Source organism: Pan paniscus, chromosome 5 (genome assembly GCF_029289425.2).
Source record: "Pan paniscus chromosome 5, NHGRI_mPanPan1-v2.0_pri, whole genome shotgun sequence".
Classification (NCBI taxonomy): Eukaryota; Metazoa; Chordata; class Mammalia; order Primates; family Hominidae; genus Pan; species Pan paniscus.
Window position 1 is genome coordinate 124,803,762 of NC_073254.2, and position 18,129 is coordinate 124,821,890.

An 18,129-nucleotide genomic window follows, 5' to 3' on the forward strand; every position below is an offset into this window, starting at 1 on the left:
TTGATAAATATATATTGAACTGGACTGGCTTCTAAACCAAAAAAAAAAAGAATTTGGTTTTGAATCTTCTTTGTAAGTTTAGGAAACTGAAGTATCCCTAGCCAATTTGTAAAATGATTCTAACTTCTCATCAGCAGACGATATCAACAAGTGACTTTTAAAAAATCTTGAAATTTGGTGCATTTCTGCTCTACACATTTCAAATACATAATTAAGAGATCCTATACAAGGTGACATTCACCATTCTACAAAGTAATAATATATACTGCTTAATATTTAAATATTCCCTACTAGATCTAGATTAGTATGAGTATCTTAAAACAAGGAGAAAACTTCAAATCAACAAATTATTATTTGTTGTTTTTGAAATTACAAAAGTATCACTGCTTTTCATCATCTATCAGAGAAAAAAAAAATAATAAGCCAAAACTTTCTTACCCCGGAGGCATCTGACAAGAACAGCACATGTAAAAAGCTTGAATGACAGCACTTAGCCGGTTAGCTGTCATAGAAATAACATCCTGACAATCTGCACTGGCTTCCTGTCTCCCTGCAAGAGCATCTGGTTTAGATTCCCTTGTGCCAGTGGACAGATTTTCATAGCTCCCAGGTCCTGGAGGTTCAAATGGAGGAATGGAAGCAGCATCTTGATCTTGGCCTTTTTGTTTCAGTAAAATAGAAGTGATCTCTGTTGAGTCTCTTTTGTTTTTCATCAATTCTGTGGCTATTAAAACTAGCCATTCATCTAACGAGTGCCAAAGCAATTCCAGAGGCTGAGAGAAACAAAAGTGTTTTTTAAACATCATTCTTAAACTACAGGATTAAAAAAAAAACAAACAAAACACAACTAGACAAATATTATAAAAGAGAAAATTTACTCTAGTCATTTCTATCTTCCCAAGTTAACGTGATAGTAATGCCTAAAGGTAAGTAATAAAATTATACAAATGCTACATAAATGACAATTTCTTCATTTACGGCAATAATTTAATTTGTATGTATGTATTCCTTGTAATAAAAAGGAAAAACTAAATCTAACAAAAAATTCACAATCTTTCTTCTTTTAATTTTCAAATGTTTAGTTTTAAAAGCACACATTACTACTATATATAATCACCCTTAACATTTACTGTATTAATATGATCAATGTCAACACTTTCAATTAAACAAATAAGATTTTTTCAATTAAAAAATGAGAACCCCTAAGTATAATCACTCAACATTTTCTGTATTAATATGATCAATGTCAACAACTTTCAATTAAACAAATGTCTTTTTTCAATTAAAAAATGAGAATCCCTAAAGAACCTAATGAACAGCTTTTTTACTGTGCTCCTTTCATTACATATAATTCCTAGAATTTGGATAATTTTTGACAAGAAATTATAAAATGTGGCATATTTATGTATATACATACACTTACAGACACAATCCATTTCTAATAATTAGTGTTTTTTTAAAACAAGAGATACAATTACCAAACTTCTATTAAAATACTGACTAGCAGGCCAGAGATGGTGGCTCACGCCTGTAATCCCAGCACTTTGGGAGGCCGAGGTGGGTAGATCACTTGAGGTCAGGAATTCGAGATCAGCCTGGCCAACATGGTGAATTGAAATCCCATCTCTACTAAAAATACAAAAAATTAGCCAGACATGGTGGCACACACCTATAATTCCAACTACTCGGGAGGCTGAGGCAGGACGATCACTTGAACCCAGGAGGCAGAGGTTGCAGTGAGCTGAGATCACACCACTGCACTCCAGCCTGGGTGACAGGGCGAGACTCCATCTCAAAAAAAAAAAAAAAAAATACTGAGTAGCAAATTCTTAATTCCAAGTAAAGATTAACACCTTTCTATTAAAAAAAAAAAAAAGATGAGGAGAGAATAAACTATTTCCTATTATTATTCTAGCTGGGTACAGAGGCATGCACTTGTAGTCCCAGTTACTGAGGAGGTTGAAGGGGGAGGATTGCTTGAGTCTCGGAAGTCAAGGCTACAGTGAGCTGTGATCATGTCACTGTACTCCAGCCTGGGTGAAAGAGTGAGATACTGTCTCCAAAAAAAAAAAAAAAAAAAAAAAAAAAAAAAAAAAAAAAAAAAAACCTGCTAGGATATTTTTAATCCCAAATAAAGATTAATAGTTTATAAGTGGTACAGTGGTTAAACAATCCCTTCATCCTACACTATTTTAAATATTCTTATTGAGAATGATTAGCTATCCTTCTGCAAATAAATATAAAAGTTAATCTCACTTTTTGAATCTGACATGATTACAGAATGCTACAAACTACACCATGTGCTACAGAAAGACTCACCTTTAAAATATTTCAAGGAAAGAAATAATCTTTCTTTTAAAGACCGCCATGGAAGGAGATTATACAACCATATTTGGAACCTTAGAAAATGTTTGAACTATTCTGCCAGGAAATTCTTCCCAATTATTATCTAACAAATACCTTCACTGCCACTTTCAGCCTTTCTTCAGATTTCCGTAATATTCTCTTTTTGAAAATATTTTACTTACTGAATTTGCAAATAATTAAATCACCTCAGGCCTTCATTTACACGTTCAACCAAAAAGCAGAAAAACACAACAAAACCAACAAAACCACCACTACTACAATCAACAAAAACCTAGTTCACTCACTCAACCAGTACTATGCACTAGGTAGTCGGGTTAAGTACAATGTTTCCTTTTTTAAGAGAAATTATACCCTCCTTTGAAGTTAAAGTAAGCATCTCTCTCACCCGTAATGAGGGCTCTTCCATACTCACAACGGTTGACAGATTTGGAGTCCCTGAACTGCTTAAAGAAGGGCAAGAAGCACCCAGCTGCCATAAATACTGACAGATACCTTCACTGAAAATTCTAATCATGATCCAAGTTGAAACTATAGTTTCTCTTTATGAGCAAAACACTGAACCTGCTGTAGAAGATGAAAAGAACTTATGTCAGCAAAACTATTTAGCTTTATATCAGAAAATGAACTTCTGAAATGGAAAGAACAGGTGGTGATATAAAACTGCTTGAAACAAAAAGAAAAAAGAATAATTGGCCTCTAAATGAGAAAAGATAAAACCTAGAAAATCAACACACTGAAAGGAGGTAAGGCCTAAGGCAAGAAATGACACAGGCTGATCATGCAGATGAGCACTGAGTCTAAACCAACAGGGATCCTATTTTCAAATACTGACAATGTGTAAAAAATGAAAGACAAATTTTCAGTGGTGCAGAAATAACACCAAAGAAAAAAAAATGGATATGTGTAAAAGTGACAACAAAGATGTCGAAAAGCCAGAGTTTTTAATAAAGGAACACAGCAAATAATTAGAAGAATGAGAAAAAAAATAAGTAATACACCACATTGGACCTTTCTTTACTTTTCTCTCTTTTCTTACCTTTTATTTCTTCAATCATACATACATTAAAACTAAATCCCAACCTTGAGGTGAGTTTACCTAGGAAGTTTTCTCTTTGAAGATCTATTCAGAAAATTCATTCTTCAATCACAAAAAAGAATACTATGAAAATAACTTTAATTTCTAACTATGGTAGCAGCCACCAACAAAAAGGATTCAAATAAATTTTAAAATTAAAAATAAACCATTGCATACTATATCTGATACTTTCTATATTCATAAATAATAAAATACATTAAATAAGAAACACCATACATACCAATTGTTACCGAACAATGAGTTAATTACTACTGAAAATATTAGCAGGTTTCTTGGTACTGTGAAAATACTGCTTCATTCATTATTATTGAGTGATCCTTACCGAAGAATTATATTCTACATATAGTAACAATGATATGACAATCATACATGATTTATAAGCATTTTAAGTCGTATTTCAAAATATACAATCTCGAGCTTACTGAATGATTTTTTAAAATTTCAAGAAGTGCTGAAATGAGGAATAAATTTGGCAGAAAAGTATTATTAACTTAATGTTCATTCATAGTACATTGATATCCTGTTAGTCTGACTATTCTTAACCTAATGTCAAATGCCACAACCCACAAGATAAGATCTTGAAGTTAAAAGTTTCACAATCTTTCTTGGTTACCAAAATTTCCAAATTGTAAGTCTATGAAACCATTAATAGTCACAGCTTACTATTCACAAAAAAAGAACACAGCAAGACTCAGGAAGCCTAAATTGTCTTCCCCATGTTCACTGTGCTTCAAAAATAAAAATGATCTTCTCCTTCAAATGCTCCAAAGTTCCCAAGGCACTAGATAAACATCTCTTAATGCTGAAAGAATGGCTACGTGTTAAGACTAACTTGAAGAACTTCTAAAATAAATCAGAAAACTAATAACAGGATGTTAAACAATTTCACCTACTAAAAACACATGGCCTATAAACCCACTCATTCTTAATGGAAAACCCATTAGTTAATTTGAACAATAAAGTAGCATTAGAGTACCTTGTTAATGAAATGGAAATTAGGGATCAATTGCTACCTCAGACAAAATGTGGTAAGAATTAAAATGGTATTTCCAGTCTAACATCACAGCAACTCAGTAACTAGCAAAGATTTTTACTTGAAATCACCCCCACAATGAACAGGAGATCTGATTCCCATGGATGACAATGTACAGTTTCTATTTTTATCCTTGTAAATGGAAGGGCAGATCATTTTGCCAATCCCCAAAGATTCCATGTTTCATTCATAAAACTGAATGAAAAGAGACTAATAAATTCTTTAACAGTTAATACTTATTAATGTGTTTAAAAACTAGCTGAGTTTTACAATTAGTGTTTTACAAAATGGAAGTTCAAAATTTAAGAGAAAATAAGTGATGAGAAGAAATAGTAGTTGTCAATGCTGTAGAAAGCACCACCTTAAAAAAATGAAACAAAGATACCAACAAAATTCTTGAAATAAGAAAGTATATATATATCATAGACACATGACAAAACATAAAGTCTGGGTTCTATTTTTTAAACATAAGCTAAAAAGGAAAAACAGATATCCTTTTCTACTCTATTATGTCTGTATTGACTGTGTAGGTAGAACACTAACATTTAAATCAATATTTAAATCATTTAAATCACCTATAGAGAGGCTACTTAACACATATTTTCTGATATTAGCTAACAGGTAGCAGATCGAAATTTTAACCAAAGAAATCAGATAAAATTAAATATAATCTAACCCAAATTGAATAATATTGACCACATCTATACCTGATTTGATTTTATATTCATCATTACTGATGAGTAGAAAGTATGAGTCAAAGTCAAATCATGGGTAGATTCCGTCACTAACAAAGTGAGCCACGCCAGAACACATTAAAAACAACTTTGTGTGATATGAACGTTTGAAGCAGTAAAGCTTGCTTAAAACAGCCCTGACAAAAAGAGTAGGTCAATAATGTAGATCAAAATTTTACAAAGACAGTAAGTCGTCACTCCTAACTAGAGCTCAAGGAAGTGGTACATGAAAAGCCACATGAATTACAAGAATGCATAACTTCATTCTTCCAGGAGGTGGCACAATAAGAAAAAAAAAAAAGAAAACAAAAATACACACTCAACGTGCACACACACACGTACATATATGGCTAAAAACTTTCCTTCCTAGACTGATTTTTTTAAAGAGAGTAAAACAGATGGACAGACATTCATACATAACCTTTCTAAAAGACTACCATATCTATTCTAAGTATTAATCTACTAGTGTCAAAGTTCTTGCAAACTTTATTTTTATCTTTTTGCAAAAATTTTCCATGTAAGGAAAGAACCATTTAGTATAGGACACTAGTTTAGCTTTGAATTTTAGAGACAGCAAAGCTTTCAATCCTAACTAGTTTTCAAGGAAGTGGCACATAAAAACATTTATATCACTTTTTTGATAAATAACCTATATTTTATACTCAAACCATTGTTTAAAGAAATGTAAGTTGGCTGGGTGCAGTGGCTCACGCCTGCAATCCCAGCACTTTGGGAGGCAGAGGCAGACAGACTGCTTGAGCCCAGGAGTTCGAGACTAGCCTGGGCAACATGGCAAAACCCCATCTCTAACAAAAAATACAAAAATTAGCCAGGTATGGTGGCATGCACCTCTAGTCCCAGCTACTGGGGAGGTTGAGGTGGGAGCATCACCTGAGCCCAGGGAGGTAGAGGCTGCAGTCAACCATGATTGTGCCACTGCATTCCAGCCTAGGCAACAGAGTGAGGCTCCATTTCAAAAAATAAATACATGAATAAATAAAAAACACAAAGTTATTAAATTACACATTTTTCTAAAATCTGTTACTTTAAAATGTCAACCAAAAAAACATTAACAAGAGCAATTATAGTCCTATTCATTTTGTTTACTTCATAAAATTATAATTTAACATGAGTAGCAACACTCCCTTGGTTTTTACATGAATCTTCCAAGGACTTCATCCATATGTGCTTAGAAAGGCAGCTGAAGCAATACAAAATATTTTAAGAAAATATCTCAACAACTCTTCCTTGCAGTTATCTCAGGAATTAACTGTTAGCAAACCCAGTAAATGAAAGTACCTTACTTTGAAAACACATACAGACACACATCTAACACACATATCATATTAAAATCTAAATAAAAACTGTGCATTTTATTTCCTTACTAATAAGAAATACATTTCTTTCAAAAGCATGCTGGCTGCATACTACATTAAAAACCTATAATTTAATAAAATTAATTTTAAACACTAAATATCTCTACCATTAGAATAAAACACCAATGGAATAAAAAATTTTATTTGTAAGAAAAATACAGAAAGCTCACCAACTTGCTGTTGATTAGACAGAGTTGAGAGGAGAAAGGTGTGCCTAATTTTGAAAGTGATATGGGTATAAACCAAACTTACAACCTGTTCATGAGCTTTCTGATTAATGAATGCATGCTTTGTCAAATTCATCTCTTTTACGTCTATCTTCCTAACAATGCCATATACTTTTCTCACCTTGAACACCTGGCTTCTTGGAGTTTTATTCCCATTGTAGCCCATATCAATTCCATTACTGGGGGAGGATGGACCAATTCGAAAGACGTGACAAAACATTCTCACAATCCTTAAAAGGCTCTTCATTTGAGCATCATAATTGCTAGAGAGGCTGAAAATAAAAATTAAAATATGAGATTAGATGGAGTAAAACAAATTACATATTAAAATACTTATTTTAAAACATTTTCATCCCACTGACCATCTGTTTCATATTATAATGTAACTGGAGTACAATTCCTTTCCTATCATGATAGGAGATAGAATAGTTTAACAGGAAGTTACATTATTTAACTTGCATATAAATGAATTACTATTTCTTAAGCACCCAGAATATAACCAATGATCAAAGCATAAAACATGAAGAAAATCACTCCTTTAGAATAGTTGGTTTCTTGTGGCAACAACTTCAAGGCAACTCCTAAATTTTTACTTTCAGAAGTATATTTGTAAATTAAATTTATACTTTAGAAGTCTGATTGTATTTCACAGAGAAGCAATGGTATAAATCATCATATTCTTAGGCCAACCCACAACTGTTTTAACGAAGAAGCTAAACTAAACTCTGCCACTATATCCATAATCCCATATCCCCTTCCCACCACAGAATAGTGACAAATTATTCACATATAGAACATTCACAAATTGAAAAATTTAAAAGCTGCTATCTGCATTAGGTTTGTTCTCTACATAACGGGCTGCCTTATGACTATACACAAATATAGGAAATATTTGCCTACCATGAAAAAAGAAAAGACTAAAATTCAATTAACACTAGATCATATTAAATTAACATAAACTCACTTTTACTGATCAGAAAGCCCTTCAGAATCCCACAGTACCTTGGTATTGGTCAACATCATGAACACCAATAATTACCTTTCCACAGAAAAACTGTACGAGTTAGGTTAAATTTGTATTGAATCTAATAATATATCTTTAAACACAGTATTTTTGTTGGTTGATGGTGGTTTTATTTTGAAATCTCTAACATCAGTTATCTTGTATTACAAATGTCGGAGCAAAGCAAAGAGTTGCATGAACTTCTGCGCAGAACAGCAGGATTAGCTTTGTATGTTGGAGGCCAAAAGGGTGAAGGTCGTGATCAACTCAGTATACCACTGGAGGCTATATGAGTAAACAGCCAACTGTTCTCATAAATGCAGGATGTTGGCAAACTGACAAACTGCGTCTGCCACCCAGAAGGAATGCTAAGGGCAGTCACGACCCAGGCATAAGTGTTTCTTGTGATTAGGTATATCTGAAGCCTGTTAGCAATAATATGAACCTCTGATCAATCAAGCAGCTGACCAATCATTTGCTCCTCCTCCCTGCTCTTTCTACCCAATAAATACCAAGGGCTGCAGAAGCTCAAGGTTGTTGCTGCCTTTGCTCATTAGAAGCACGGAGCTCTCTTCTTCCCCGGCCCCTTCCTTTAAAATAGTTGCTTTTGCCGGGCGTGGTGGCTCACGCCTGTAATCCCAGCACTTTGGGAGGCCGAGGCAGGCAGATCACGAGGTCAGGAGATTGAGACCATCCTGGCTACACGGTGAAACCCCGTCTCTACTAAAAATACAAAAAATTAGCCGGGCGTGGTGGCAGGCCCATGTAGTCCCAGCTACTTGGGAGGCTGAGGCAGGAGGATGGCATGAACCCGGAAGGTGGAGCTCGCAGTAAGCCGAGATCGCGCCACTGCACTCCAGCCTGGGCGATAGAGTGAGACTCCGTCTCAAAAAAAAAAAAAAAAAAAAAAAATTAATTTCCTAACTCAAACCCCTATCATTGTAAAATCCTCGCCTTTGGTTTATATGGGTATATTCTTATTCAGTGTCTTACTTAGCATATAGCTATGATTTCTCTGTTCATTTCCACATTGTTAACTACCTTTACTTTCAATCATAAATATACAGAAAGGACGATAAAATTTCATTTCAATATAAACATAACATTATGTGCAAACGCCTCAGTAAATGTTTATTATCTTTAGCAAATATTCCTGAAATCAGTTAGATAATAGGCTACAAATTTTTCCAAAAGTGTGCTGGATAACACCTTAGTTGTCACTAATTAACATATATTTGAATCAGTTATTTTCTTAATGAAAATTTCTATTAAAACAAGGGTCAACATTACTTCACATAATGGGTTAAGAAACATAAAATGATTCACAAATAAACACAAATGAGATACTCTACAAAAATACCATTAAACATAAATCAGCAGGGGGAAACAATTTGTATTTGAAATCATCTTAAGAATTACCTTTTTACAGTACAATAAATTCTAACTAATAACCAATACTCACTACCAACCCCAACAATGAGATATTTACAGGCCAAAAATGGCCATAAAAATAAGATTCTATAAAGCACTTGGAAGGTAGCACCGTAAGTAGTGAGAGAGCACAGTTTAGCAGAGTAATTTTTTAAAAACTACTATTGTTTTGGTCATGGGTTCCTTTTTCCTACCCTGTTTCTCCTGTCCCACCAACCACCCCTGTCATTTTTAGAAGCTAGATTAGAACCTAGAATCTGCTATTTACTAATGAGGATATAAATCCAGGTTTATTTATTAGCTTGGCAAATCATTTAACTTCAATTTTTTTACATGTAAAATGGAGATAACATCTAAATTATAAAGTTACTGTAAGGTATAAATGAAATAATATATTCGAATGCTCCTTAGCTTGGTACCTGCTTAATAAGTGATGAAGGTAAACTTAAAAACATAGATACATCAAAACATAAATGCTTTCTAATTACTGTGGAAGTATATATAATATGACAAATATTTAAGAAGAAAAAACAAGTTTTTTAATGTAGGAAAACAGGCTAAATGGTATTATAGGGGTACTTAAAATTATAACCATCATCACCTCTACTATATACTGGACCCACTGTTTTGCATTTTACAGAATTATCTTATTTCACTCTCACAACTCATAAAGATATTGCCAGTTTCCAACAAAATGGAATAAAATCCAATAAAATCCTGATTAGACTGTAATTTCAACATAGAGATCTTGTCTGTTTTATTCATGATCACCTCACAGATGGCCTAATGGATGGTACGCCCTCAAAAATATGTATTTGGCCAGGCGCATTGGCTCACGCCTGTAATCCCAGCACTTTGGGAGGCCGAGATGAGCGGATTGCCAGAGCTCAGGAGTTCAAGACCAGCCTGGGCAACATGGTAAAACCCCATCTCTACTGAAAATACAAAAAATTAGCCAGGCGTGGTGGTGTGTGCCTGTAATCCCAGCTACTTGGGAGGCTGAGGCAGGAGAATTGCTTGAACCTGGGAGGCGGAGGTTGCAGTGAGCCAAGATTGTGCTGCCTGGGCAACAGAGTGAGAGCGAGACTCTGTCTCAAAAAAAAAAAAATAATTGTATATATGTATGTGTGTGTGTGTGTGTGTGTATACATATATACACACACACATATATACACATACATATATACACATATATATTCGATGGATGGGTGGATATTGAAGGGAAACTCCAAAAAGTTAGCTGCTAAGGTCACACAGTAAATGGTGATGTCTGGATATAAGCCTGAGTCTGGCTGACTCCAAAGCCCATGCTTTTAATTAGTACATCTGAATCTTACAAGGGTTCCATGAAATACATGGATTACTGGGAATTACTAAGTAAGAGCATTATGGAAAGCTGGAATTCAGTGACTGTTATAGACAGAGTCTATGAGTAGTCTCAAAGGTAGAAATAGAATAATTTTTAAAATGAGCAAATGGTATATTGAGTAGAATTGCTGAAGAAAGACTAAAAGGTTAAAAGAACGTAAGAAGGTGATCTTGGAATCATGAAGCATAAGGAACCTAGCAAAGGGCCTTTTAAGTAAACAGTACAGAACGTGATTCTGATCTGAAATACATGAAATGTCCCAAAGAAGACTGAAACAAATGGCTAGAATAATAAATTTAATAACAAAGCTGATTTAAAGAAGTAGCATGGTGTTGGGTGGAAAAAATTTCAGTTGCAACTACAGAGATGGGAGAAGATCATGACCTATCAATCTACTAAGAGTGGAAGTAATTAGTAAAACGAATAATATGAAGGGGGAAGCATCCAAATTAGAAGGGGGTCAAATTTGCAGGCTAAGAAATAATAAGACAATAATCATTTCTCAGTGGCTGCTTATTCCTAATTGGGGTAGCCAGCCACATAGAAAGAAGTGTAGCTACAGGAAAACACTTCATATATAAATTCAAGTAATATAAGGCATTAACTCCATGAACTTAGTGATGATAAAACCACAGGATCTTTTAGAAATAATAAAGAACTTAACTGAGGGGGACAGGTCAGAGAAAAAAACTTTATAAGGAGTCATGAAAGTACAATGAAAGGTTAAACAGTAGCTTGTACCTAATTTTATTTTATTAATTAGTGGTCAAGATTCCTGAACTTTCTCAATTCTTCTTCATGTACATTTACTTATATGTCTAGGTAAGTAATCATTTCACAAAATTCTAGACACATATGCCCAAATTCACTGAAGTATGCTCTATTTTTAGTCTCTTTAGAGAGACTAAAATCTCTTTAGCAATAGTTGATTACCCCGGTCCTTTCAAACAAAACAAACCAGAAGTCAGCAAATTTTTATAACATCGTTATCACTGACAAAAGGTATCCCGCAGAATAAACTACTCAGGAGGTGAAGCCAACAGACACTGCTACCTATTGATTTCCTCTTATTGCGAAACACTTACCTAAGCAGTTTATGACCATTTGTTGTAGCAACTTCAGCAAGGCTTGTTAGAATCTTTAGGTACTGGCTTTCACTTTGCTGAGACAAATGCTCCAAAACTTGCCGTAACTAAATTTTTTACAAATAAAAAAATGTGATTACATAGTAATCCATTAAATCTTATCAAACAATTAAGTACCTATTAAGTATCTTAAAGCCAATTAGTCTAAATCAAGTCCTTTAGTTATTTTGTCTTGCATAAGTTTAAAAGCTAATATAGAGATATGATGATACATAATAAAATCTTTGTTGAAAATCACCCAGTTACAAAACAATAGTAAATATAGATAGAATTTAAAAATCACCAAGTATAGTTTTGGAAATTTAATTCTAAACCTCTAAAACAAAAGAGAAATTTAAACTCCGCAATTTTTCTAAGACTAAAACTATCACAAACACATAGCTGAGTAAACTAGTGATTACCAATCATAATGATATTCCTCCACAGCGTCTTTTCCTCTTGCCATGGGAATATTATTATTATTTTTTTTATTTTTTTAAAGACAGAGCATCACTGTATCGCCCAGGCTAGAGTGTAGTGGGCAGTGACATGATCTCAGCTCACTGCAGGCTCAACCTCCTGGGCTCAATCCCTCCTCCCAGCTCAGCCTCCCAAGTAGCTCAGACTACAGATGCATGCCACTACACTTAGCTAATTTTTGTAATTTGTTTTTAAGAGACTGGGTCTTTGTTGCCCAAGCTAGTCTCAAACTCCTGGGCTCAAGCAATCCACCCACCTCGGCCTCCCAAAGTGCTGGAATTACAGGCGTGAGATACCACGCCCAGCCTATTCTAGTTATCTTAAGGAGAGACCAAAGACCCAGAGGGCAGAAGATTTATATGGCCAAATATTAGCAAAAACTGTATTAATTATTATCTAATTCACACTTATCCTATAATGCAGATAAGCTAATTATTAAGATATTTGTGACAATAAGCAAAATTACTAAGCTAAGCACATTTGTAAAATGTCATATATGCTAAGCAGGAATAAAGCTTCTTCATTTACAAGCTACTATCACAAATACATTACCATGTTTTCTCGGAGGTCTTCATTCTGTGTCATTTGAATAATAGTCTGAAAAAGCCTCGGGTGATATTGAATTAATACTTCACAAGTCTCTCCATATCCACCCTAAAAACAAGATCTAAAATTATCCAGGTTTAAAAACAGTCCCTTTTAAAGTTCATATTCTTCACACAATAAAAATCTTTGCACCTACCCTTTCATTGAAAAAATAATAATTTTTACCATTCCAGTTTCTATTATAAAGATAAGGGGCTCAGAATATAAATGAAAAACACACCTGTACACATAAATCCAGAGGAGTTACTCCATTTTTATCTGGCAGATATTTGGCTCCTCGTAATAGTAGGATCTGTGCTGTATCTCTCTGACCATGACTGTGTGGAAATAGAAACAAGTTAAAAATACAATCTTTTTAAAGTCTTTCTCTATGAATTATGGATAGTTAATATGAGTCAATGGAAGAGTATCACTTTTAAAAATTAAGACAAGAGGATGTGAAATACATCTTCATAATCACAAAAACTTTTCTCAATGTTAAGCCATGCTTTCACTACGTAGACCAGAATGTGACCTATTAAATTTTAGAATTGAATTTGTGTCACATTTCCTAAAATAAGTCATAATATTTTGGGGATAAGTAACTACTAGTCAGGCTTCTGCTTTTTTTTTTTTTTCTTACATTCACTTCCTAATCCCTCTCTCCACCTTAACTTGACCATTTGCAACTTTAGCCTGACCTTCTTCCTACCACACACATCCAAGTCTCTAGGCTTCTTAATCCAAAAGAACCTGAAGAGTCAGAACAAAAGTACATTTTATGGCACACTTGTAATACTTTGTAAAAAAAAAAAAAATTAAAAGGAAGGAAGGAGAAAAGTAAAACCAATGTAAGAGAATCTGGGGAAAAAGGGAACATGAAGTGGGGTTATTAGCCAAAAATACTATCTAGCTTTCGATCTTCATTTTATCAACCCACTCAGTTTGGCTTCTGCAGATAGGTATTCAATCTGCCCTAGAATGAACTCTCCTATCCATATGCCTCATTCCCTGATTGCCCTCCTTCTTGTAGAAGTAGAATTGTGTAACTATCACTCCAGGGAAATTAATGTTAACGGCTGATTCTTAAGAAATGCCCAGGGCCAGGCATGGTGGCTCACACCTGTAATCCCAGCACTTTGAGAGGCCGGGGTAGGTGGATCACCTGAGGTCAGGAGTTCCAGACCAGCCTGGCCAACATGGTGAAACCCTGTCTCTATTAAAAATACAAAATTAGCTGGGCATGGTAGCCGGTGCCTGTAATCCCAGCTACTTGGGAGGCTAAGGCAGGAGAATCACTTGAACCCGGGAGGCAGAAGTTGCAGTGAGCCAAGAATGCCCCACTGCACTCCAGCCTGGGTAACAAGAGCAAAACCCCGTCTCGAAAAAAAAAAAAAGAAAGAAAGAAAGAAAAGAAAAGAAAAGAAAAGAAATGCCCAAATAAGTTGTACAGTTTGGAAGAGCATGAATCCAAAAAGAACTCTGTAGATGAGAAAAGCAAGTAATCTAAGCACAGGTGAAACTAGAACTCAGGTACCTGGGCTTCTAGACCTATACTCTTTCCACAATAACATTACCTAAAGAGGCATGTCATTTCACAAAGAAAAACACTACACAGATTTCTCAGAAACTTAAAAAACAAAACACTATTCATTCTCTTTCACAAAACGGCACTGTATGAAGAATAATTTAAAACCAATTGGAATTAAAGTTTTTAAAAAAAAAACTTAATAGTATCCTACTACGAATCTAGTGCCAGAAAACTCTGCAACGTTATTATACGTCTATCACTCTCTTGATACTTTATTATTATACTGATTATCTTCCTTAATACCAATAAGCCCTAACTTAAGAATAATATCTAATTTATTCTAGAAAAATCAAAAAATAAATTAGCAATCCCTTTGAAAGCAACAATAATCAGCTTTACCGGCATCAAGCAAGAAGTCCTCATCAAGCATCGCTTGTCATTAAGCTCAAAGTGTTGGTCAAGATGTTATAAACAATAGCTAACAGTGGTTAATGTTTCATTTACACTGTTCCATTCTTTAACATGCCTAAAAATAGAGGCCAAGTGAAAAGCAACTAACTTGAGCTTAATTTATTTAGGGATATAGTGATACTTTTGCTAGTAGCCAAGGTTCTGAGGAATCCATCTTATAAAACTGCTGAGTTCAATTTTAATGATATCTCTTTTACAGTTCTTTAATATCCCTGTGTCCAATTTTTTCCAATTAAATTGTAAACTTCCTGACAGTAGGCTTGTTCCATAGCACCAAGCATGGCAGTTGTCTTATAACATGTACTGAATACATTCAATGAATTGTATTATAGGCTTTAATTTCAGACACCATTCATTTGACAAATAAGTATTAAAGACAACGCTGCACTCTAGAAAATAACAAGAGACCTGAAACACAATTTATTTAGGATATACTAGGTAACAAGCATTATGCTCAATCCTCTGTGCAAAGTCTGACTTAATGCTGACACTGTTATAAGCATTGTTAAATTAAGCAAACAGGAGGCCATTAGCCTGAGACTGTCACTATACTTTTGAGTTCCTCTGTAACAAACTTCAACCTAACTTGGGAGTATATATTTTGCAACAAAGAGCAGTTTCAATGAATCAGACAGCCAATTCTTCACATCATGACCAAATTAGGCAAACACACACATAAGGGTAGTCAGTCGGGTGATTTCTCTACTTTGCTTCCGTATTCAGCCTACAAAAGCTCATTACTTACAAATTGCTGGGAAGAGCTCTCTCACCCGCTTCTGATTCTGAGTGCTGCCTGATTCATGAATTGTTTTTCATTTAAATAAACTTTAAATTTATTTTTTCTAAGATTTTTATTTTAACAGTATTCACCCAATTTATCAGATGAGAAAACCATGGCTCAAGAGTATAATGGAGTTGCTCAAGATGAAAAGTTACATGGCAGACCAGAATTTGAATCTGCATCAGTCTGACTCCAAAATCCTTCAACAATATCATGCTGCTCTAGCAAGATAAACAGAGATTGCCCTTTATGTTTTATAACCTTTAAAAGTAAACAATTTAGTCTCAAGACTCCCATTCCAAGATGGCCGAATATGAACAGCTCCGGTCTTCAGCTCCTAGCATGATCGACACAGAAGACGGGTGATTTCTGCATTTCCAAATGAGGTACCTGGTCGATCTCATTGGGACTGGTTGGACAGTAGGTGCAGCCCACGGAGGGTGAGCCAAAGTAGGGCGGGGCATCGCCTCACTTGGGAAGCTCAAGGGGTCAGGGGATTTCCCTTTCCTAGCCAAGGGAAGCCGTGACAGACTACCTGGAAAAACGGGACACTCCTGCCAAAATACAGCGCTTTTCCCAAGGTCTTAGTAAACGACACACCAGGAGATTCCATCCCGTGCCTGGCTCAGCGGGTCCCATGCCCACAGAGCCTTCCTCACTGCTAGCGCAGCAGTCTGAGATAGTCCTGCCAGGCTGCATGCAGCCTGGCGGGGGTAGGGGCATCTGCCATTACTGGGGCTTGAGTAGGTAAACAAAGCGACTGGGAAGCTCAAACTAGGCGGAGCCCACCGCAGCTCAGCAAGGCCTACTGCCTCCATAGACTCCACTTCTGTGGGCAGGGCATAGCTGAAAAAAAGGCAGCAGATAACTTCTGCAGACTGAAATGTCACTGTCTGACAGCTCAGAAGAGAGCAGTGGTTCTCCCACCACAGCCTTTGAGCTCTGAGAACGGACAGACTGCCTCCTCAAGTGGGTCCCTGACCCCTGTGTAGCCTAACTAGGAGACACCTCCTAGCAGGGGCCAACAGACACCTCATACAGGCGGGTGCCCCTCTGGGACGAAGCTTCCAGAGGAAGGAACAGGCAGCAATATTTGCTGTTCTGCAGCCTCTGCTGGTGATACCCAGGCAAACAGGGTCTGGAATGGACCTCCAGGAAACTCCAACAGACCTGCAGCTGAGGGACCTGACTGTTAGAAGGAAAACTAAGAAAGGAGTAGCATCAACATCAACAAAAAGGACATCCACAACAAAACTTAATCTGTAGGTAACCAACATCAAAGACCAAAGGTAGACAAAACCACAAAGATGGAGAGAAACCAGAGCAGAAAAGCCGAAAATTCTAAAAACCAGAGCACCTCTTCTCCTCCAACTGATCACAGCTCCTTGCCAGCAATGGAACAAAGTTGGATGGAGAATGACTTTGACGAGTTCACAGAAGTAGGCTTCAGAAGGCTGGTAATAACAACTTCTCCGAGCTAAAGGAGGATGTTCTAACCCATCACAAGGAAGCTAAAAACCTTGAAAAAAGGTTAGACGAATGGCTAACTGGAATAAATAGTGTAGAGAAGATCTTAAATGACCTGATGGAGCTGAAAACCATGGCTAGAGAACTTCATAATGCATGCACAAGCTTCAATAGCTGATTCGATCAAGTGGAAGAAAGGATATCAGTGATTGAAGATCAAATTAATGACATAAAGTGAAAAGACAAGATTAGAGAAAAAAAGACTAAAAAGAAATGAACAAAGCCTCCAAGAAATATGGGACTATGTGAAAAGACCAATCTATGTTTGATTGGTGTACCTGAAAGTGACAGGGAGAATGGAACCAAGTTGGAAAACACTCTTTAGGATATTATCCAGGGGAACTTCCCCAACCTAGCAAGGCAAGCCAACATTCAAATTCAGGAAATACAGAGAACGCCACAAAGATGCTCCTCCAGAAGAGCAACCCCAAGACACATAACTGTCAGATTTATCAAGGTTGAAATGAAGGAAAAAATATTAAGGGCAGTCAGAGAGAAAGGTCAGTTACCCACAAAGGGAAGCCCATCAGACTAACAGCGGATCTCTCGGCAGAAACTCTACAAGCCAGAAGAGAGTGGGGGCTAATATTCGACATTCTTAAAGAAAAGAATTTTCAACTCAGAATTTCATATCCAGCCAAACTAAGCTTCACAAGTGAAGGAGAAATAAAATCCTTTACAGACATGCAAATGCTGAGAGATTTTGTCACCACCAGGCCTGCCTTACAAGAGCTCCTCCTGAAGGAAGCACTAAACATGGAAAGGTACCAGCCATGGCAAAAACATGCCAAACTGTGAAGACCATCAATGCTATGAAGAAACTGCATCAATTAACGGGCAAGATAACCAGCTAACATAATGACAGGATCAAATTCACACATAACAATATTAACCTTATATGTAAATGGGCTAAATGCCCCAATTAAAAGACAGACTGGTAAACGGGATAAAGAGTCAAGACCCATCAGTGTGCTGTATTCAGGAGACCCATCTC

At 35.9% G+C, this 18,129-nt stretch overlaps 1 protein-coding gene across 10 annotated transcripts in view; it reads right to left on the reverse strand.

Moving 5' to 3' along the window:
- The window catches only part of HACE1 (HECT domain and ankyrin repeat containing E3 ubiquitin protein ligase 1), a 132,653-nt gene that overhangs the window by 56,136 nt on the left and 58,388 nt on the right, over positions 1-18,129 (reverse strand). For all 10 annotated transcript variants that reach the window (XR_004672101.2, XM_034962610.3, XM_034962609.3 and 7 more), the window contains 5 exons: positions 13,067-13,163; positions 12,793-12,894; positions 11,722-11,828; positions 6,955-7,105; positions 439-773 (listed from right to left, as the gene is read on the reverse strand). Coding sequence is in view for 9 of the 10 variants with exons in the window: in XM_034962610.3 (XP_034818501.1) it covers positions 439-773; positions 6,955-7,105; positions 11,722-11,828; positions 12,793-12,894; positions 13,067-13,163 (792 nt within the window). In the remaining variant the exon portion in view is untranslated. The remainder of the gene's footprint in view (positions 1-438; positions 774-6,954; positions 7,106-11,721; positions 11,829-12,792; positions 12,895-13,066; positions 13,164-18,129) is intronic.